The 22,665-nt window shown below is 33.0% G+C and overlaps 2 protein-coding genes across 2 annotated transcripts; both read left to right on the forward strand.

Moving 5' to 3' along the window:
- The first annotated feature begins 1,298 nt into the window (after positions 1 to 1,298).
- LOC127700282 (palmitoyltransferase ZDHHC23-like) lies at positions 1,299 to 18,288 on the forward strand. Its single transcript, XM_052203703.1, has 6 exons — positions 1,299 to 1,528; positions 3,504 to 3,677; positions 4,777 to 5,363; positions 8,874 to 8,985; positions 10,352 to 10,528; positions 17,837 to 18,288. The coding sequence occupies exons 2-6, from the start codon at positions 3,565 to 3,567 to the stop codon at positions 18,081 to 18,083; spliced, it is 1,236 nt and encodes a 411-aa protein (XP_052059663.1). The 5' UTR covers positions 1,299 to 1,528; positions 3,504 to 3,564; the 3' UTR covers positions 18,084 to 18,288.
- On the forward strand, positions 12,766 to 17,409 carry LOC127700281 (uncharacterized). Its single transcript, XM_052203702.1, has 2 exons — positions 12,766 to 14,210; positions 16,594 to 17,409. Exon 1 carries the CDS (start codon positions 12,782 to 12,784, stop codon positions 14,195 to 14,197), a length of 1,416 nt encoding a protein of 471 aa, XP_052059662.1. The 5' UTR covers positions 12,766 to 12,781; the 3' UTR covers positions 14,198 to 14,210; positions 16,594 to 17,409.
- Positions 18,289 to 22,665: the final 4,377 nt, after the last annotated feature.

Genomic DNA, 22,665 nt, shown 5'->3' on the forward strand with positions numbered 1-22,665 from the left:
TCCTGCTTCATTTATGGCACTCGTCGTGTTGCTAACGGCAAGTAAAATTTGCGTAATAAGTTTCATTCGGTGATCATGGTTACAATCGAGTCCGCCAGTCTGTCGTGGTCATCTGTGACGCAGATATTCCACAACGGTCAATCAAATCATTAAGGCGCTCGTAAAACATTCGAAGGGAAGACCGTTTTATTTTACCACCATGAAACCTTAATTGTTTCATAAGATTCCTTAATTGTATAAACAGCAACGGTCTATCAAGGTTATCATAGTAGGAAACGCAAGCTCGGGAATATCGTATCAACTGTGAGATATATTCTCCTTTAATTAGTCGCTGCTGAAATGTTGCTAGTCTAATAGAGATGAAAAGTTGACAATTTAAAATCTGAAATCGGCTCTTTTGTCGTAAAGTTCTCAAACTACCCTCATTATTGTCAATTTAAGTTGATCATTAAAATATGAAGCAGACTTAACTGTATCTTCTGTCACACGTACTCTATTACGACACAGACTAAACGAACTTCTTGTTGTTGGTTTTTGACATGAAATATAAAAATACTTGTTACGGTAGGCTGATAATTAATCTTTTTATTCTTCTCAGTTAAATAATATATTAGTTTACAGCGAAAATGGACATTTTTTGTGGTAGACAAATAAAAGTCGAAATTGTTTATTCTGGTACCACACTGTGCATGCATTCAAAATTCACAATCACTTTTCGACTAAAGATTAGTGCAGCTGAGCAATTACTGGAGCTATTATAGTAGTTTTATAGTTAGTATAATAGTCCCCGGCAATGCATAATTTGGGTTTTCTCTATTTAAAGCATAAACTTTATATCGATAATCAGTAATTGTTTAAAAAAAAAGAATATGTGCTTCCACGTGGCTTTTAAATACTTTTGTATTAACAAAAAGATAGTATTACAGCTAAGTCCTTTACTAATGTGAACCAGGGACATAACATATTGATATATATATAGTATAATTTAGTCCTAGTGGGAATGGATATATTTCTGGTATCAGAAGCCACGGTGTACTAGTTTATTTAGTTTATTTCTTTGCTAATTTTTAGTAATTATTTACACACAATCTAAATGTGAAATGTAAAAATAAAACTTTCATTGCGTTAAAAATGAAAACAAAACTCAATCTGAGACTACTACAACACATATGTTATATAGTTGTCTCAGACTCAATTTTGTGCGTCAGAAGCGCTTTTCTGCTTTACCTCTCTTGCACTTACAAGTACGGAAATGTGTGGTCCGTATTTCAACAGGATTGTATTTACTTCCTGGGATTATCTCCCTTGAAATTAACAATTTGTTGTAACATAATATTTTACCCTTTAAATGTTTTATTTTGATGGTATCAAAATGATGAAAAGATACTACGATTAATTGGTTTGTTTATAGACCATGTATGATTAAATGTATAACTCTTAAAGTCGTGTAAGCCTAAAACTACGTTGCAGTTTTCACACTGGGTGTGAAACTAACTGAGAAACTCATCATCACTGGAGATGAAATTGGGTGTGTATTTTATACCCTATTTACTAAATCTCTGGTAGTTTTACTCTTGATAAAATTCTACATTGACAGTAAGCTGGTCCACTCTAACTTCCTTCTTTTGGGTTGGACATTGTGCATTTTTTTTATCATATGTACTGTAGAAATAATAACGCTTCTTCTTGAATTTTCCAATACAGTGCCGTCCTTTAATTAAATGTTATTGCATTATTAACCATGCTGGGTGTGACAACAAAGGTACTAGAAAACAATTACAGATGCAAGTTGACGTGGCTGACAACAGTCTGATGGTGTAATTATGGGTAATGCAGCTCAGTACCCCTGCTTGAAAGTATCTAGTAATGTACTTTGCACCAAATGTTGTGGAAGGCTGTTCCATATCTGTTTACTGTCTGAAAAGAAGAAATGCCTGCATGTTGATATTCTTGCATATGGTACAAGGAATCGTGTAGTGTGTCATCTAGCTACCATTATCACTGAACTAGTATACATATTTGTTTAGGGGCCAGCTGAAGGACGCCTCCGGGTGCGGGAGTTTCTCGCTGCATTGAAGACCCATTGGTGGCCTTCGGCTGTTGTCTGCTCTATGGTCGGGTTGTTGTCTCTTTGACACATTCCCCATTTCCATTCTCAATTTTACTGATGATGTATGCTGCTCTAGCGTTGGTATTGAGCACTACCAGGTCATGTACTATTCTGTACATCATCACAACATTACATCTGTACTACCTCTCAGCTAGTTGTTGCCACTGTAGACTTAGAGTTTTTAGCATTGATGTTACACTGCTGGTTTGTTGGTAGTTGTTCATTACAAAGCAGGCTGATCTTCTTTGCACACATACTTTCTAGTTTTGGTTCATATACATCCTTGCGTCGTCCGGTCAGAATGGGGACGTTAAATCTGATGCCTCGTGTAAAGAGAGTGCCACGCTCTTTGCACGTAAAGAACCCTTGCAACAACACTTTGAGGGGTCCGTAGGTGACCTGTTGCAAGGCTAAATTTCTGTCCCTATCCAATATACCCTCATTTCCTGTGAAAGTCTAAATTTCTCCAACCTTAATCCCGTAAGCCCCTATTACAGAACCTACCTATTGTATTCATTGTTAATTTGTTCTCATCCTGAATATGCATGAAATATTTGCCACTGGACGTTAAGCAACCAACAATCAATCAATCATATACATCCTTATCTTTTAAATATTCAGCTTTGAGCATTCCTGATGAAGGTAAATCCAGAAAGGTGCTTCAGATGCATGAAATTTATAAAGTGTTGTTTTAAATTTTTTTTAATAATTTTACATTATTGTATCAAACTTTTGATTTGAGTATGATATGGGATAAGAAAAAGAGTTCCAATATACTATTTATACCTCTTGTGTAATTGAATTTATACCATAGATGAACTGTACATTATATGTATATAGACACCCCAAAGACAGGGTAGGGGTTTTACCTTGGTTTAAAGTTGCATGTATATGAATTTTATAAATTTGGATATGCAAGGATTAATTTTAATATTCTGTGGAATACATGCATGAAATGTTTTAACTTATCATGCTTATACATCACACAAAATAGTTTTTTTCAATAAATGAAGAAACAATTGAAATAATTATGATTAAAAAATGAAATCCTTGAAAACAGTAATATATTGATATGAGTAATTTTTGGAGTTTCTTATAACAAAATATGGAGTAATTTCTGCTTATATCATCTTTTAATCTGCAATTTACTCTGAAAACAGGTTGGCAGAATTCCATCAAATATGTAGAAATTTTCTACAGGAGATGAAGTTGTGTTCCTTTTTATATTTTGAATGATTTTTTTGGGTTTTCTATTCAAAACCATGGATTTTCTGTTGTTAAATTAATGATCTTGAATATTGTCACAAATAATATCATAATATGATATGGAATAAAATACAGCAACAACCATTACCTGAAGAAAAAACTTTATTAATTTGATTTTTTTTTATAGGTGAACAAAAAACAAAAAGTAACGGAAAAGACGTGTAACTGCAGCAGGACATAAAAAAAAAATGTCAGCAACAGACGGACTGTGTTGCTGTGAATATGAAAATTTAGATGGAGAGAGGAGTCATATACTGGCCTGTTGTTGTGATTGTGAGGCTCTGGATCAGATAGTTGACAGGTTACACAATTTGTAGAATAAAAATATTGCTTTCCAAAATAATTTGATAGAATATAATTATGAAAAAAATACATATGGCTGAGTGGAATAGTGGGAACAAAGAATTCCTTACATTCAAAAAAGATTCCTAATTTGGCTTAATCATTGTTTTGAGAAATGCATATCAATTATCAATTTTATGATATAAACTGTATTTTGATAAGCCTGCATAACCTCATAACCGTTTATTAGATTGCAGCAAAATATACATATTGGGTACTTGAATGAGAGGAAAAACCTGAATAATTTTGGATCATTTCTTAAAAGGTCAAGGTCAGTTGCTTAAAATAGCATAAAATAAGAGCAGAAAAGGGGTTTTCAGATAATAACCCCATAACCTTACATGTAATTGGCACCATATGGTCACTTATAAAGATGTATAATGAGAGAAAGATCTCTGTTGATTCTGAGGTCAATAACTCAAGGTCATAATAACAAAAAACAAATAAACTGAAATTATTACAGAAAAGGTATTTCTAGTCCCTACATAGGAATGGAACCAAAGTTGACTGACAGACTATATGGCAACATATTAGAGTAAGGAATTCCCTTTAATATTTAGCTCAAAATATCTAGATCACAGTAACTAGTAATGTAGAGAATTTAGCAAACAATAAGAACATAACAAAATTGTTCAGTTTTGTGACTTAGCTCACAAAGGTTTTTCGATTCCTTTATGAACATGAATATGATTGCTTAGGTTCTTTCTTTTTGATCTCGCTCCGAGTAAAATTAATATATTTGAATTATAGTGATAGAAATGATATTTTATGAAACTTCCAGATACAGTACATAGGGATTCAATAAAGAAAGAACTTTTGCTAGTGTCAAATGAATCACTGTGACCTAATAGTGATTATTAGTTATTTAAGGTGAAAAAACTCTCTTGATAACTCAATCATATAATATCTAATGACTATACAAATTGAAAGTGGGATATCAAAGTCTTTCATCGTATACGCTGAGAAAAATCAGCATTACCAGTTATTATTTTAACTAAATTATCTTGTTTGTGCCATGTACAAAAATGTATGATAATATCACAAAATTATATTTTCAGATGTTTTAAGTGTGAGAAAATACCAGATGGAATGGTTCAAAGGTTCTTTGATACTTTGAATGACAGATGTCGATTTCCAGGAATTTTTGGAAAAGGGGCTGTTAGAATGAACTTGGACATCTTTGCACCATGCTGTCTTGTTGTGGCTTGTATTTATATATCAACCAATGGACCGTACACAACATTCTTCATGTTGACTTTAATGCCAGTGTTTATGTTAAGTTTTTATTATATATGGAGAAAGAATACTCAAATAACTCGAACTCAGTTTTTTTACTCGTGGGGATTGACATCAGTTGTGTTGATGTTTCTTGTTTTCCATATTTATACCATATGCTTTAGAAAGACATTATTGTGGGAACATATTTTACTTTTTACTGCATTCAGTCTTATGATATATTTCTTTATCAAAACAAAGAAAAGTCCTAGTATATTACGACACGGAATAAAGGATGCCACAAGGGGGAAAAGTTCAAAACATGTGACTGTTAATTTGGAGAACAATACTCATGATAGAGTAGATGATATGTTGTCACAGGAAATTGAAGAGAAAGATGTCACATGGGTAGACTCAAGACCTATTAAGGGTATGTATTTGTATAAGAAGTGTCTGTGCATTAATTATGAGTAAAAGAATAAAGATGAATGCACTGAAGATGATTTCTACAATTCATATATTACTATAATTGTTATATGATTTGCATATTAGGGAATACTTTGATTTGATTGGTCGAGATGACTTCTGGTAGTTGTTCTTGACGTTGTTTATTTTTCGATAGACGACGTTGACCGAACTTCTTTTTGTAACCAATGTAAACAAGATGGCAGTGACGTTAAAAATATTTATTTTCACTTTGGGTGCATCATTAAATTAAATAATAAACACAAAACATTCATTTGAATGATAATAAGATATTTTTGCAGTTAATTTTTTTTATCAGATAGCAAATTTCATGGAGTACATTTTTTTGGCGTTAACCAAAATATATATTCATGCACCGGGCCAATTCAATGACATAAAATGTAATATACAATTTACATGTGACAGAGGTTCAGAGTGTGGAAATTAAATTCCTTATCATTAATTTTGAAGAATTATAAGGATTAAACGCCTTTTTAAAGGAATTTATTGGTGTATAAACTGGACCAAGTCACTCACAAACATATCATAAAAGTCCTTCTGTCCTTCAGACTTTTATGATATGTTTGTGAGTGACTTGGTCCAGTTTATACACCAATAAATTCCTTTAAAAAGGCATTTAATCCTATAGTGGATTAATTTATTTTGGTGGTTACCAATTTTCATGGATTGAGAAAATATTGTTTTTTCCTGGAGATTGGATTTCATGGTTTTGCCAAAGTCTGCATACAAATCTATCAGTCAAGGGTATAACTTAAAGAAGTTATCACAGAAAATAACAGGCATACTGTTGGAAATCTGACAGAGTTATCTCCTCCTGTCATGAATCGTGTTGAAATAACACATGTGCGTTATTGTACAAAGAAACAACGTCTGTAATAACCCCTTTCAGTTATCACCATGATCACAGACATTTTCGTCGGGTGAAATGTAAATCGGGTCAGATACTTTCAAATTTACCACTGTTTGTTTTGTTCTTTAGATCTAGTATGATTTCAACATGTTTACATTATTATTTGCAGTGAAACAACGTAGGCACAGTGATTACCAGTTCATGTATTTTGATGATAACTTCTTCGTTAATCATGATCATGTTAATAATGTTGTTTTTTTTTGCGGAAATTGATTTAATATTTTCACGTATTTGGATTATTTTAGCAATTCATCAATGATACCTGACGATTAAGAGGTTATTAATCCTTCAATTCCAGTTATAGAATCCACTGCACATTGAGGGAAAAACTGAAAATATGTTTACAAATAAGATATGTCAAGCCAATAATAACAACAAGCTTGTTATTACAGTTTGGAGTTGTCTTCCCCCAAAAAATCATCGAAAGTGTAATAACAAGCATGTTGTTACTTGAGGCTTGACCTTGTTTGTAAACATCTGCACAGTGACTTATCCTAAATGCGGAGTAGATTTTATAACTGAAAGTGAAGGATTTATAACCATTTAATAGTAAGGCATCATGCATTGACAGGAGAAGATAACTCTGTCAGAATTCCCACAATAACAGTATGCCTGTTATTTTCTGTAATAACATGTTGAAGTTATACCTGTCTTAAGATATGACTGTCTATAGAAAATTTGTACTTTGTTAAACATTTTAATTTGTGGCTCATCTTTACCCAAGAAAAGGAGGCAGCTTTATGTTTTCTTGTCTGTGAGTCTCTCCGTTTTTCTGTCTGTTCAATCAGTCCTGGATCAAGTTATAGTTTTTGTCGAGCCTGCGACTTTTGTCGCAGAAAGCTCAACATAGGGATAGTGATCCTGCGGCGGCTACGGCAGCGGCAGCGTTAGCTAACTTCTTAAAAGCTTTATATTTTAGAAGGTGGAAGACCTGGATGCTTCATACTTTGTATATGGATGCCTCATGTTACGAAGTTTCTGTCAGTCACATGTCCAATGTCCTTGACCTCATTTTCATGGTTCAGTGACTACTTGAAAAAAAAGTTCAGATTTTGGAATGTTAAATTCTTTCTTATTATAAGTAATAGGATAACTATATTTGGTATGTGCGTACCTTGCAAGGTCCTCATGCCCGTCAGACAGTTTTCACTTGACCTCGACCTCATTTCATGGATCAGTGAACAAGGTTAAGTTTTGGTGGTCAAGTCCATATCTCAGATACTATAAGCAATAGGTCTAGTATATTCGGTGTATGGAAGGACTGTAAGGTGTACATGTCCAACTGGCAGGTGTCATCTGACCTTGACCTCATTTTCATGGTTCAGTGGTTATAGTAAAGTTTTTGAGTTTTGGTCTGTTTTTCTTATACTGTATGCAATAGGTCTACTATATTTGGTGTATGGAATGATTGTAAGGTGTACATGTCCAACTGGCAGGTGTCATCTGATCTTGACCTCATTTTCATGGTTCAGTGGTTCTAGTTAAGTTTTTGAGTTTTGGTCTGTTTTTCTTATACTGTATGCAATAGGTCTACTATATCTGGTGTATGGAATGATTGTAAGGTGTACATGTCTAGCTGGCAGGTGTCATCTGACCTTGACCTCATTTTCATGGTTCAGTGGCCAAAGTTAAGTTTTTGAGTTTTGGTCTTTTTTCTAATACTATATGCAATAGTTCAACTATATTTGGTGTATGGAAATATTTTATGATCTATATGTCAGTCATGCAGGTTTTATTTGACCTTGACCTCATTTTCAAGGTTCATTGCTCAGTGTTAAGTTTTTGTGTTTTGGTCTGTTTTTCTTAAACTATAAGCAATAGGTCAACTATATTTGTTGTATGGAAGAATTGTTAGCTGTAGATGCCTACCTAGCATTGTTCATCTGACCTTGACCTCATTTTCATGGTTCATTGGTCAATGTTTAGTTTACTTGGTTAATGTTAAGTTTATGTGACAGTCGTAATAAAGCTTTATATTTAGGACTATCAACATAATATCAATGATTAGTAAAGAAGGCGAGACATTTCAGCGTGTGCACTCTTGTTGGTTAAGGTATACATAGTTTACCATGAATTTGTGGTCAACTTGAAACTTAAATTACACATGTTCATTATAATGTGAACTTTTTAAATAATATGCCAAATTTAGGATCTGAACATGATTTCACTTTACACAAATCTGAAATTTGATAGTGCTAGTGGGGAATGGTGTCCTGTGGACACATATTCTAGTCCTGAATTGATATTTGTTACATGTGTTTGTATATTTGTCATTTCATTTATCGAGATCAAAGTAGAAAGGACTGTGTTCTAAAAATACAAAGCTAATTTCACCAAATATTGATACATTGTGCAATATGGATAAAAGGAGATGCTGAGTTCAAGTCAATAAGACAGCACCTCAACAACACAAAAAGCCAAAAGACAAGTGTCTATACTAGGTCTCGAGTCTCTACAATCATGACAATGCCAAAGCTTCTAAAAAAAAAAAAATACGACTAGTTAAAACAACCATTGAATTTACCATTTGTGTATCTGTTGTAGATGGGAAGTTAAAGATCTGGTGTGAAAATTGTCATTTTAAGAAACCTCCAAGATCTGGACATTGTAGTATCTGTAATGCCTGTATATCAGTCAGAGATCATCATTGTGTATGGTAGGTATTGTCTACATAATTTAGATCTTCTTTGTTAAACAACCTCTCCCCATGGAGAACCATCATGTGTAGTTTGATATAGTTGTAACTGTAAAATATGCCAGGTAAATTTAAGCATGTTTTTGAAGTCGCACTAGAAATGCTTTTAGATATTATGAGTATTGCCATTAGTCCTTAAAATTTGTGAATTCTGACATCACGAAGTAAGTATTAAAGATACATTGTACTACATTTTTGTATATGATTATTGCACTTATATTTTTTGGGGAAAAAAATATTATGAAAAGCTTGTGAGTACAGTATGTTTTCAACAAGGTAAATATTCACCATACAAGCACCATATTATTATCATGATTATATAGCAAAACTTTTAAAATTACAAAAACACCATGTTCACTTTAAAATGATGTTAACATAACAATTTTGAATTATTGCACAAAAATGGAATATAAAGGAATATGCAAGTTATTGTACAGAGAATTTTACTATAAACAAGGAGTTATTTGAATCTGGAATATTTTTGAATTCTGGAAAATTGATAAGAAATGTATGGTGAAAACTTACCCAACTAGATAGCCAGGGTTAGCCACGTGCAACTGGCTATTGTTCAGGTTACTTTCACTGATATTTCAGTATGGCTAACTCTTCTTAATTGGGTTTGTTTTCATCATACATTTCTAATCAATTTTTTGAGAAAATTGTTCCAGATTCAAATTCAGTTTAAAAAAAAATTTCGAACACCACCATACTTTTTACTGATTTATCTAACTTGACTATACAATCATATTTTTCCATATTTTGATACAAGATATGAACAAAATCTCATTGTTTTCAATTTCAAGGATCTCACCTGTGTAATCATATGTATTTTTATTGTTGGTAACAACAAAAATACATGAAAATATATACATGTGATATTATGTTTACATGTATTTTATTTTAGGACCATGGTGAATGAAAAAATGCATTGATGAATAGTCATTAGGAAGCTTACTGATATTTCAGATTTCAAAATTTAATTGGAAAAATCAGGTGTTGCTGATACATAAAAAATGGTTATGAAGCTGATATTAACCTTATTTTCATGTTAATTTGTACAGAATTGAAAAAAGATTGATCTGTTTTCATGTTCAGGATTAATTATTTTATATGGTTATTTGTTGCCATGGCAATAGGTAATAGTTAACAGGATTCATTGGTGTCTGGGATTATTACTTTTTGGATGTTATGACTCTGTTTTTTTTATTTTTGTGGGATTGATTGTTGTAAAGACCATCTACTAAAGTATTCATTTTTATTTAATTTTTAATTTTTCGAATTGATTACTGTATTTAATCTTCCATGACAATATTTGTTTATTTTTTAGGATTGATTGCTGTATAGGATCACATAATCACCGTTCATTCATCATGACCATGGCATTATTTTTATTTTGTGGTTTTTATGGATTCCACTTGACGATGACTACAGTCTGTACACCAGAGATGTATTTTGACTGGTTCCTGTTTCCTAGTGACTGTAGATTCCTGTATATAGATTTTCAGTAAGTATAATAAACAGAATAAAGACCTTGGGTCATATAACAGGTAACCAGTACCTATAGGTGAAGCTCCCTTTAGGTTTAAAGTCAGGTTCAGCAAAAATTAAGATAAGAAGATGTGGTATGATTGCCAATGAGACAACTTTCCACCAGAAACTGAATGATATAGATTAGATTATCTTTGAATCAAGGATATGATTAAATAGTAATGTTGAGGCTATTGATTATAGCATAATAACTTCTGTGTAGTTCAGGTGTGTGAAATTAAAAAATAGACCCATATACTTTGTATCTCTTATACTACAGCCATTATGCTCAATTAAAATAAAACCCCTTAGTGGTTTGGTGTAATCTTTTTTATCTAGCCTGCAGGATGTCGTTGGTTCTTTCTTTCTATGTAAAACAGAAGACTTTTAAAAAATTGTATTCTTCATTTAGCATACTGCATAATTATATGAGTAAGAGCAAACTTTGTCCAGCTTTGAGTCAGGATAATGTGTGGATAACATGTAATCTTTTAAAAGCTATTCTGGTAAATTTTGATATAAACTACTGGTAGTTAGAACTACAGTTTATGATAAATAGAGAAATGATTGATTTTTGGTGTTTTAACGCCACTTTTGGGCTATTTCGTGGTGGCCAGTTTTTATTGGTGGAGGAAGCCGGAGTGCCCGGAGAAAACCACGACCTTCGATAGGAAAACTGACAATCCTAGTCAATTAAGATTGGAGTCGAGTGCACCCGCTTGAGCAGGGTTCGAACTGACAACCTCGGTGTTGACTGGCTAGTGATTACAGTAGTAACTACTTAGACCACTCGGCCACCGATGCCCCCAAATAGAGAAATGAAATACAACCAGGAATTATTTGTGTATTAATGATGTATTAGTAGATTAAAAGTGTATGAGTCCTCTCTTGTTGATATTTGATAATGCACGAAAAAAGAATTTTAATATTGGAAGGAAATACTCTTTTGTGCATACATTTATTAATTTTTGTTGATCTCTGTTGGTTTTAATTCAAACTGCATTCTTTTAGAACTGAAGTGATAGTTATGGTAAGTTTTCTAGGCATGACAAGAAATCTTGACCTACAATGCTATTCACTTCAGATAAAGACATATCAATGTAGTTTACAGCTTATTGTTTTGAGAATCTATCAAAAAGACAAGAGAGGACATATTAATGATCATTCCAGCATTTTTTTTAATAGCAAGCTAATAAGAGTTGTCCTTCTTTAACCAAGTGATATTCTTGTAATTGACAGACATTGTGCAAACCCATTTTTGAGGACTGCAAATATTAAGTCTGGTTGGGATTTATCTCTTTAAATTTAACTTAATAGATTTTCTTGGAGAATTACCCATTTCTAGTAACATTCAAAACTTACACATAAGTAAACGTGACTTATCAATTGTTGCAAGCTAAGAAAAATTTAGTACATATATTTTCTGACTTAGTCTGACATGCTTCTGTGTAATAATAAATAAAGAGCATTACCTGTATAAACTATAAAAAAATATTATGTGCGTCAACAGCTGAATCATTAGAGGATAATCTTAAATACAAATAAGTAAAGGTATAGATACAGATATTTGTTGACAATGTATGTGATTATGTATAGCTTTTGTAATAGTATACAATGAAATTTGATGTCATAATTGAACTATGATCTAACCCATGAAGAACTGGTATAAAGAAAACTACACATGATAAATGAAAAAGTTACATTTTTAACAGCAACAAAAGTATTAAATATAAATTAAGACAAAGATAAAAATTATTTGTGTTAACAGGACTGACTCCTGACTCCATTTTTTATGCCTTCCAATAATGTTTTTTTTACATTAAGCAATATTAAAGTCAAAATATCTCCCCAATAAACTAAAGAAAAAAAAAAGAATAGTAATTTTAATATTACTTGTTACACTTACCTGATATCCTTACATTATGGATTATCTTTCCGGTATTTGGTCACATCTCGCTCAAAACGCTTGACTGATCAAGAATTCAAACCTCTCGGTGAATCAGTCCAAGCGTGAGAACCCCTTCAGTATTCTTTCCGGCGAAATCCAAAGCGGTCACGTTTCTTTATTCGTCAGAATTAACGTGTCTAAGACACAAGTTTTTGCAAATTAAGTTTTCGTATGCGTGCAAGGATGACGGAAGCTACCGTTCATCACATGCTCAGTGAAGACGAGGTATTTTCTACTGCCAGCAGTCCAAAATCATCAGTGGCAGGGGATGCTCGGGATAAAATGGCGGAGCCAAAAGCCTCGAGAAAGACCAGTTCCCGTAGGTCCAAGAAAAAGGACGAGGTCGAGGAACTGAATAAGAAATGGGAAAGCCGTTTCTCACAGATAGAAACCAGGTTTGATAAATTTTTTGATTTATTTAGTTCAAACGATGGTATAAATATAAACAAGGATACTGTCACGTCAGGTGAGCAGAGACCTTGTCAGAATCAATCTGAACAAGATAGTGGCTCTTCAGGAGCGCACAGACTTGTTCAGGATTCTAACCATGAACATTTTCCAACAGATTCAGTTCGTGAAAGGGAAAATGAAGATGTCGTATCTTTGGCACCAGGCCTTAGAGAAAGACATGACATAGGTTTACTATCAGAAGATGAGTCTTCTTTAAAAAGTGAAACTGAAAATCCTCAAAAATCTTCATCAAGATTCAGTAAATATGTGAATGGTAATGAAAGTGACTCAGATGAGAACAATAATGATCACTTAAAATCTTTATTTGGGGATGATGTTAAGACTAAAAAAGAGACAAGCTCTGGAGGTCTTATTCTTGACAAAAGTCAAATTGATATTTTATCTGGTTCTTGGAGGTGTAAAAATCCAGAAAGGTTGACAGCCTATAATGATGAATATAGACACAGTTTTCCTGTTCACGAGAAAACTAGTGATATTTTAGAAGTACCTAGTCTAGATAATATGGTACCTGATTTATTAGTGAAAAAACATGGTGCTAAAGCTTATTCAGTAAGCCAGAAAAGCAATTTATACAATCCTTGTTTAAAATCCCTTGAAAAGTTGGCATATCAAGGCCAGGTAGCTGCACGCATGGGGATAATTACTACAGCATACACCCAACAAGCTTTGGGCAATTTGTTAAATACTTTGTCAGAAAATGAAGTTAATCTAGACAAATCTATCCAACTTGTAAGAGACATATTTGCAATGTCTACAAAATCTTTGGACCAAGTGGCACGGGCTGGTGCATTTCACCACTTAATTCGTAGAAAAGCTACTTTAGAGGACACAGGTCTTAATGATATTAAAGAGCTTAAGCATCCACTTGTATCATTACCTTTGACAAAGTCAGGTGTCATTGGTGACAATATGGAACAAACTCTTAAAGACAGGGTTGACAAAAATAAACAATTAAAAGAGTTACTGCCTGAATTACATGTAAATAAAACTTTTTCAGTGAAAAGGAAAGCTACAGGCAATCAATTTTCCAATGATTGGTCTAAGAAACCAAAATTTGACAATGCACAAGGTTCTACTTTCACAGGTGCTAAGTCTAATACACAGCGTACAGTACAAAGAACTAGTACAGTAACAAGACCAGATAAAGACGACAAGAGTTCTGGTACAACGAACAATTTTCGTCGCTTTAACAACCCATTTCATGCCAAGGGGCAACAAAAGAAATGACTATCAGATCAAGGTAAGCAACTTTCATGTGCAAATGTTGCTTCCAGAGATACCTGTAGGGGGTCGTTTAAGCTTATTTCTAAAGGAATGGACAAAAATAACAAACGATCAGTGGGTTTTATCAATTATAAAAGAGGGCTACAAACTGGAATTTCAACAGTTTCCTCCAAAAACAGGAGTAAAAATAACTTCTGTTCCTGCAAAAGATTTAGAAATTTTACATTTAGAAGTAAAAGAACTTATGGAAAAAAGCGCTGTAGAATATGTTCCGCAAGCGGACATTTTAAACGGTTTCTACAGCACATTTTTCCTAGTTCCGAAAAAAACAGGGGACATGAGACCCGTAATAAATTTAAAACCCCTCAACAGGTATCTCCGAAAACAACACTTCAAAATGGACTCTCTGTCAACAGTTTTGAATGTAGTAAAACAAGGGGATTGGGCAATATCTCTCGATCTAAAGGACACATATATGCATATCCCTGTATTTCAAAAACACAGACAGTATCTGAGGTTTTGTGTAAAAAACAGCCCTTGCTTACAATTTTCAGCTCTACCGTTTGGTCCAACATCAGCTCCTCGAGTTTTTACCAAAGTAGTATCGGTAGTAGCTGCACATTTACGAGCACAAGGCATCAGACTAGTAGTATACCTGGACGACTGGTTTCTAGTAAATCAATCATCTCTCATGTTAGTCCAGGATCGAGAGATAGTGTTGAATCTTCTGGTAAAGTTAGGTTTCATAATCAATCTAAAAAAATCCTCTTTAACTCCAACACAGAAAATAACATATATAGGTGCATTATTCCATCTGGATTTAGGAATAGTAATGCCAACACAAGAAAGAGTGTTGAAATTACAAAAAACAGTCAAAGTAATGAACTTGAAAAAACATGCAACAGCCAGAGATTTTTTACATCTACTTGGAATTATGGCTTCTTGCATAGAGATGATTCCCTATGCAAGACTTCATATGAGACCAATTCAAATTTATTTGCTGAGTCATTGGCGCCCCACTTCTCAAAATCTGGAACTGAATGTTCCAATTACACAATATCTAAAATCTCATCTGATTTGGTGGTCAGATACAGCCAACATTACAAAGGGCAGATCTTTACAACACTGGGAAACTCATGTGACCATAACGACAGATGCTTCTACATCGAACGGTTGGGGTGGTCACATGGATTCCCAGATAGTCCAAGGGACCTGGTCAGATATACAGAAAACTCAACATATCAATTGTCTAGAGTTGGAAGCTGTACTGAAAACAATACAACATTTTCTCCCTCAGTTGAAAAGGAAAAATGTACTTCTGCGATGCGACAACTCGACTGTTGTACAATACATAAACAAACAGGGGGGCACCAAATCAATTCAGCTTTGTCAAAAAACTTGGGATTTGTTGAAACTCCTAATAGAACACAAAATTCAGATAAAAGCAGCACATATAGCAGGCAAAGCGAATGTGTTAGCAGATCTTCTATCACGGACAAAAATAAGACACACAGAGTGGTCTCTTCAGGAGACTGTAGCTCAACAAATTTTTGTCAGGTTAGGCAGACCGATGATAGATTTGTTTGCATCAGCGGAAAATCGCAAAGTGAAAATATTTTGTTCATGGTTTCCTCACCCGGAAGCATATGCAATAGATGCTCTGTCCATACCGTGGGACAATGTAATCGGGTATGCTTTTCCTCCGATCTGTCTAGTACCGAAAGTGCTCCAACACATGAATCGGTACAATTGCCAGCTAATTCTTGTAGCTCCTCATTGGCCAAGGAGACACTGGTACCCAGAACTGCTAAAAATGATATCAGATTATCCCATAAAAATACCAGTTCAAAAAAATCTACTACATCAGCCAAGAACAAAAATATACCATCCAAGCCCAGAAATATTCAGTCTGGTTGCATGGCCTCTATCAACAGAATTTTCAAAAAGAGAGGTTTTTCTAAAGAAACTAGACAACTCATGTCAGCTTCTTGGAGAACAGGAACTCAAAAGGACTATTCTAGTAAGTTCAAAAAATTCTGTGGCTGGTGTAGTGAAAGGGAAATTGATCCCTATTCTGCCTCTTTAACAGAAACTGCAGATTTTCTTACAAGTCTGTATACCAGTGGTCTCCAGTATAGTACGATTGGGGGCTACAGATCTATGTTATCAAGTGTTTTACCCCCAGTTGAAAAAATACCAGTAGGTCAACACCCATACATTATTCGTTTATTGAAGGGTGTTTTCAATTCAAGGCCTCCCAGGGTCAAACTACTTCCTGAATGGAATTTAGATAAAATACTTGAAATGTTAAAGAAAAAGCCTTTTGAGCCAATGAAAAAGGCTGAACTCAAGTTTATCACATGGAAAACTGTATTTTTAATTGCTATCACTACTTTCAGGCGTTGCAGTGATATACAGGCCTTACGTTTGGGAGATGGAAATATATCTGTACATAGCAGAGGAGTTTATTTTATTAGAGAAGGATTGTCAAAACAAGACCGTCCTGGACATTTTGGTGCTAAGATTTTTGTACCTGCCTTTGATGCAGAAAAGCTTCTTGACCCTAAAAGGGCATTAACGTACTATTTAAAGAGCACTGACAATTTTCGTGGTGAAAACAGACAAGATAGTAAATTGTTCTTAGCAATCAGTAATCCACATAAGCCAATTTCAAGTCAAACAATTTCATCATGGATTGTGAGTACCATTCAGATGGCATATAACGACAAAAAGAAATCTGTTAAGGCTCATTCGACAAGAGCTATTGGTCCTTCTTGGGCTCTTTATAAAGGTGCATCAATGAAGAACATCATGGAAGCTGCTGATTGGAGCAGGGAATCCACATTCACCAAATTTTACTTACGTCACATAGACCCTCATGTTTTATCGAAGTAAAAAAAAAAAAAAAAAAAAAAGAAGAAAAATACATAAAATTCGAAAAAAAAAAAAAAGAAGAAAAATGTGTACAGTTTTTTAACTTGTAATATAGTTTGTATAGTGTTGGAAGTATTCATATCCGACGAGATGCGATGCAAGTTTTTAAACCTTTGTGTGTGAGATGAAAAAGACATCTATTTAATGTGTTTAAAGTCAAACATTTAGACTTTGTATATAGTGTAATATAGTGTACATTATTTGAACAAAAGAATTACAGTCCACCGCTTGAGTTGGGACTGCTTTAGAATCTATGGATATCCATAATGTAAGGATATCAGGTAAGTGTAACAAGTAATATTAAAATTGTACAATTTTGTTCACAAATTGGAATTTTGTGAACGTAGTTACACTTACCTGATATACTACCCACCTCCTCCCCATTAGTAATTCTTTTGGCAATCTGTTTGGATTTCGCCGGAGAATACTGAAGGGGTTCTCACGCTTGGACTGATTCACCGAGAGGTTTGAATTCTTGATCAGTCAAGCGTTTTGAGCGAGATGTGACCAAATACCGGAAAGATAATCCATAATGTAAGGATATCAGGTAAGTGTAACTACGTTCACAAAATTCCAATTTGTGAACAAAATTGTACAATTTTGTTCATGATGTGACATTAAGTAATATATATTTATCTGGCCTTACTATTAAACATTATTTGTGTGATACATGTACAAAAATAACATTCCAACTTTTTTTGTTTCCAGGACAGCTGTAAGTTTTGTGGCTGCATGTTACACTTTGATGGCTTCCATGTTAATGTTGTGCAATTTTATCTACCAGATAGTGTTGATTAGCCAGAACACGACATCACAAGAATTCCATCAGGCTTCACGACGAGGGCTCAGAACAAAATGTTTCACTGTGAAAAATAATATACATAACAATGGGTTCATAAAGAATTGGATAGCATTCATATTTACAAGACGAGAAGATAAAGGAAATATTCCATGATTTTTACCGCATATTTTGTAATTCAATATTAAATTATTGTGTTAAATTGAATTTCAAGGTCTTCAGACATGTATTACTGTTGATTTTGTTATGCCCCACCTACATTAGAAGGGGGCATTATGTTTTCCTGTCTTTTTATCTAATTTGTGATATACTGAACATGGAAATGTGATATTGTTTCATATTTTTTTTTGGCATACTCTTTTCAGTATATGATAATCACTATATGTAAATGTTTGTTCTTCGGTTTTCTTTTTTAGAAATCAAAAAAGATTATGTTGTGATTTTTTTATACTTAACTCTTATTTTTAATGAGTATGTATAGCCAGTTAATGACTCAGACAAGTTTAAAAATTGCTATAAAAGTGTAGCTCCTTTTATATATATTCTAGTATTTCCAAGTATTTTATAGTATTTTCTCACATATATCCTACAAATCAGGGTCTGGATGGTGGTGGTGTTGGGGGGGGGGAGGGGTAATTAATTTCTGTCTTCTTTAAATTTTTAAGGCATTTTTCTGAGCTGTATCAAAATCTCTGATAAGTTGAAGTATTATTTAGTCCTGGAAAAATTCCTGTTTGTTCAATGATTTTTTATGCCCCTGCCATAGTGGAGGGGGCATTAAGTTTTCAACTTGTCCGTCTGTACATACGTACGTCGTCCCAAAGTTGGTTTCCGTTCTCTAACTTTAGTTTGCCTCAACCAAATATTATGAAACTTATACACAATGCTTATTACCACAAAACTCAGATCAATTACAAATTTGGGTAGCGTCACTTTTACCGTTCTCCAGTTATGTCCCTTTATAACTTTATATGATATGCAAGCGGGGGCATCATCTGTGTCCCATCATGCCCATGGACACATTTCCCATTTATTTTTTTTAATGAGTCAAACTTGGTTGATTTGAAATCTCTTTTAACTTCAGTAGATTATAAATTCCCATGAAAATAATGCCCCTTTCAAAATCCTTATTCCGCCCTGGTTCTACTGTTAATTGTTGCATTGTTTTAATTTGTTCAGTTTGGCATTATGTTTTCCTGTCTTTTTATCTAATTTGTGATATACTGAACATGGAAATGTGATATTGTTTCATATTTTTTTTTTGGCACACTCTTTTCAGTATATGTAAATGTTTGTTCTTCGGTTTTCTTTTTTAGAAATCAAAAAAGATTATGTTGTGATTTTTTTATACTTAACTCTTATTTTTAATGAATATGTATAGCCAGTTAATGACTCAGACAAGTTTAAAAATTGCTATAAAAGTGTAGCTCCTTTTATATATATTCTAGTATTTCCAAGTATTTTATAGTATTTTCTCACATATATATCCTACAAATCAGGGTCTGGATGGTGGTGGTGTTGGGGGGGGGGGGGGGGGGGGATTTGTCATTAATTTCTGTCTTCTTTAAATTTGTAAGGCATTTTTCTGAGCTGTATCAAAATCTCTGATAAGTTGAAGTATTATTTAGTCCTGGAAAAATTCCTGTTTGTTCAATGTTTTTTTATGCCCCTGCCATAGTGGAGGGGGCATTAAGTTTTCAACTTGTCCGTCTGTACATACGTACGTCGTCCCAAAGTTGGTTTCCGTTCTCTAACTTTAGTTTGCCTCAACCAAATATTATGAAACTTATACACAATGCTTATTACCACAAAACTCAGATCAATTACAAATTTGGGTAGCGTCACTTTTTTGACGTTGATCAGTTATGTCCCTTTATAACTTTATATGATATGCAAGCGGGGGCATCATCTGTGTCCCATCATGCCCATGGACACATTTCCCATTTATTTTTTTTAATGAGTCAAACTTGGTTGATTTGAAATCTCTTTTAACTTCAGTAGATTATAAATTCCCATGAAAATAATGCCCCTTTGAAAATCCTTATTCCGCCCTGGTTCTACTGTTAATTGTTGCATTGTTTTAATTTGTTCAGGATGATGATTCAAAATTTTGTAATTTGATTTAATGCATACCCGTTATTTGTTGCATCATTTTTATATACACAGATTGTAATTTATATTTTATAATTTTTTTATTATTAATATATTCTATGATAATATCCATAATACTCTGAAGGTTGTAACTTACTGCTTTTTAAACATTTTTTTAGATTTATGTCAATATTTTTTGTAATACGCTTTAGTCTTTTGTAAGCACAACTTCCAATATCGAATCATGCAGAATTTGATTCATTGTTTGAAATCCTGTACGTTTTATTTTTTATATTTTGTTCATAAAATTCAGAAGGATAGTGAAATCACTTTCTGATTTTGCTAATTAATTATTTGAAAAAATGTAAATTCTATAGTTCTGTGTACTGTAAAATCAGACAAAATGACTTCATTCAAATAACTTATAAATTTGTTTTTTGTTTTTTGTCATAGCATGTCAATTTATCTTTGACTTATGAATTTGAATGTCCCTGTGGTATTTTTCAGTAGATAAGTAGATATAAGAAGATGTGGTGTGAGTGCCAATGAGACAACTCTCCATCCAAGTCAATACTACATCATTGAGTAGACAAATTAGCTGATTTTTCATATCAGTTTTAAAATTGTAAAAAGAAAATATGTTTATCACATATTTACATGAGTTACGTTCCCAAAGATATGTTGTATGTCATCATTTTCAAATATTATTAGAAAATCAAATTTAATTATCCTCAAAGGCCCAAGGACTATTCCAGAAAAAAAATTAAATGGGGGAAGGAGTTTTGACTTTTTTTCCCATTACCACTCATACAACTGTAATAGGATTTTCAAGTGTATTATATAGTAAAAGAAAGTCCTGATCTTAATCAACTCATGTTTTAAAATATACTGTGCTGTCCAATTCGCCATTATCTTTTTTTCTAGAATAGCCCCAACAAACAATTATATACAAATTTAAATAATAACATATTTCATTTCAGTAAATACTTTAAGTCTTGTTTCTAAGCATATATAGAAAAAGTAGTGAAATTTAAGTTTTCAGTATGAATTTTAGATATTCTATATAATATCTGCACTTATATTCATCATAACATAGTTAAAAAGAGGGTCTGAATTGGTTTCTGTGAAGGTGGGATTTATCATATGGCATTTATTATTTTATTTATCTATCTTTGTTATTATTAATTATAATATAAGTAGTTTTAGAGGTCATAATTCCCAATTCCAAATTCATTATGGGACCTAGTAGATTTTTTTTATCATTTTCTCAATTCATTATTTTTTATGGCCATTATTCTCTATTCATTACACTGTAAATCTCATTCAAACCGTAAGAAAATGTCTGACAATATGTCATGTACTTTTTTCTATAAATTCTGGATTATTTGGTGCAGCTTTTTTTTCAGTATCCATAATAGTAATTGAGGGTATATGTACTTTAACAAGGTATTGCATGGGAATAGATTTATTTCTGGATGTGATGAACTTTGTTTTCTTTTATTCCCCTCTTTGGTCACGTTGGTGTCAAAAGTCAGCTATGTGTACATATGTGCATGGAAAACCTCAATTAAGGATGTTCGCTCCTCTTGTTTTTGAATTTTTGCCAGATTTTCGGAATCCTCTGGTTTTATCCATTTAGTGCCATTAAACAATTTTGCCCGCTAACCCCTACTTTTCTTTTCATCTTTTTATTACATATAGTTTAAAGAGCCATATTTGAAAATCTTATTAAATCCTTGTTATTTTTTCATTGTTTTTGAAAGACAAAAGGTGTCAATGTTAAATGTATGAAAAATCTAGAGAGAATCATTTCCCGCTAGATTTTCAATGGCTTATATCTCGAAAAAAAGCACACAGACCCATCATTTTTTTCTGCTTTTTTAGTTCCTTTATTTATATACTATCAATTCATAACAGTCTTTCAAAAAACTTGTTATTTTGAAACAGAGTAGTGAACATCCTTAAGCTTGCATTACATGAATAGTACAGTACTAACTATTAGCCATGAATTATTGGCTTACCTTAGACATTGTTTCAACAAAACCAATTTTTTTGTGAGTTGCGGTCACATTGATGTACCAGTATATCCACATCTCCTTTTATTCATACTGATATCAAATAAAAGAACTAAACTATAGCTATATATGCATGGTATCAGTTAATACTATTCTGCATAATGGTAGTGAAAATGAGATACTTCATGCATACATGACCTCCAGCGTAGTTCTGAGGGTTTTTATAGAGAAAAGATGTTTAACATTCTTATTCCATAAATTTAATCTGTTCTAAACATGTTTTTTTTTTATATGTGCTCATTTATTGCTTTAATATAAGTGCTTCCTAGTTGTTAAAATTTTTATTCATAGAATATTAAATTATCAAGCTGACTTTATATAGTATTTTACAATTTTGTTAAAAGGAGAAGGTATGATAAGACCATGGTTTTGGATCCTTTAAATCAAAATCAGAAAGTATCATTTGCCTGTCAGATGTTCACATTTAATTTTTGAATATTATCTTTTACATGTGGCTTAAATTTAGTTGTTCATATTTTTACATTTGGGATGTACTGAAAAAGTTGCCTAAGTACCTTCTATTTGAGTTCTTGTATTTTATATTAAAATATGAGAAACAGCATTATCCAAAA

Source organism: Mytilus californianus, unplaced genomic scaffold, assembly GCF_021869535.1.
Source record: "Mytilus californianus isolate M0D057914Y unplaced genomic scaffold, xbMytCali1.0.p SCAF_5, whole genome shotgun sequence".
In the NCBI taxonomy this organism is placed as follows: Eukaryota; Metazoa; Mollusca; class Bivalvia; order Mytilida; family Mytilidae; genus Mytilus; species Mytilus californianus.

Coding starts and splice junctions, on each gene's coding strand:
- LOC127700281 (XM_052203702.1), top strand. CDS start 12,782: ATGGCGGAGCCAAAAGCCTCGAGAAAGACCAGTTCCCGTAGGTCCAAG.
- LOC127700282 (XM_052203703.1), top strand. CDS start 3,565: ATGTCAGCAACAGACGGACTGTGTTGCTGTGAATATGAAAATTTAGAT. Junction 3,678..4,776: donor CTGGATCAGATAGTTGACAG/GTTACACAATTT, acceptor TTATATTTTCAG/ATGTTTTAAGTGTGAGAAAA. Junction 8,986..10,351: donor AGAGATCATCATTGTGTATG/GTAGGTATTGTC, acceptor TTTATTTTTTAG/GATTGATTGCTGTATAGGAT.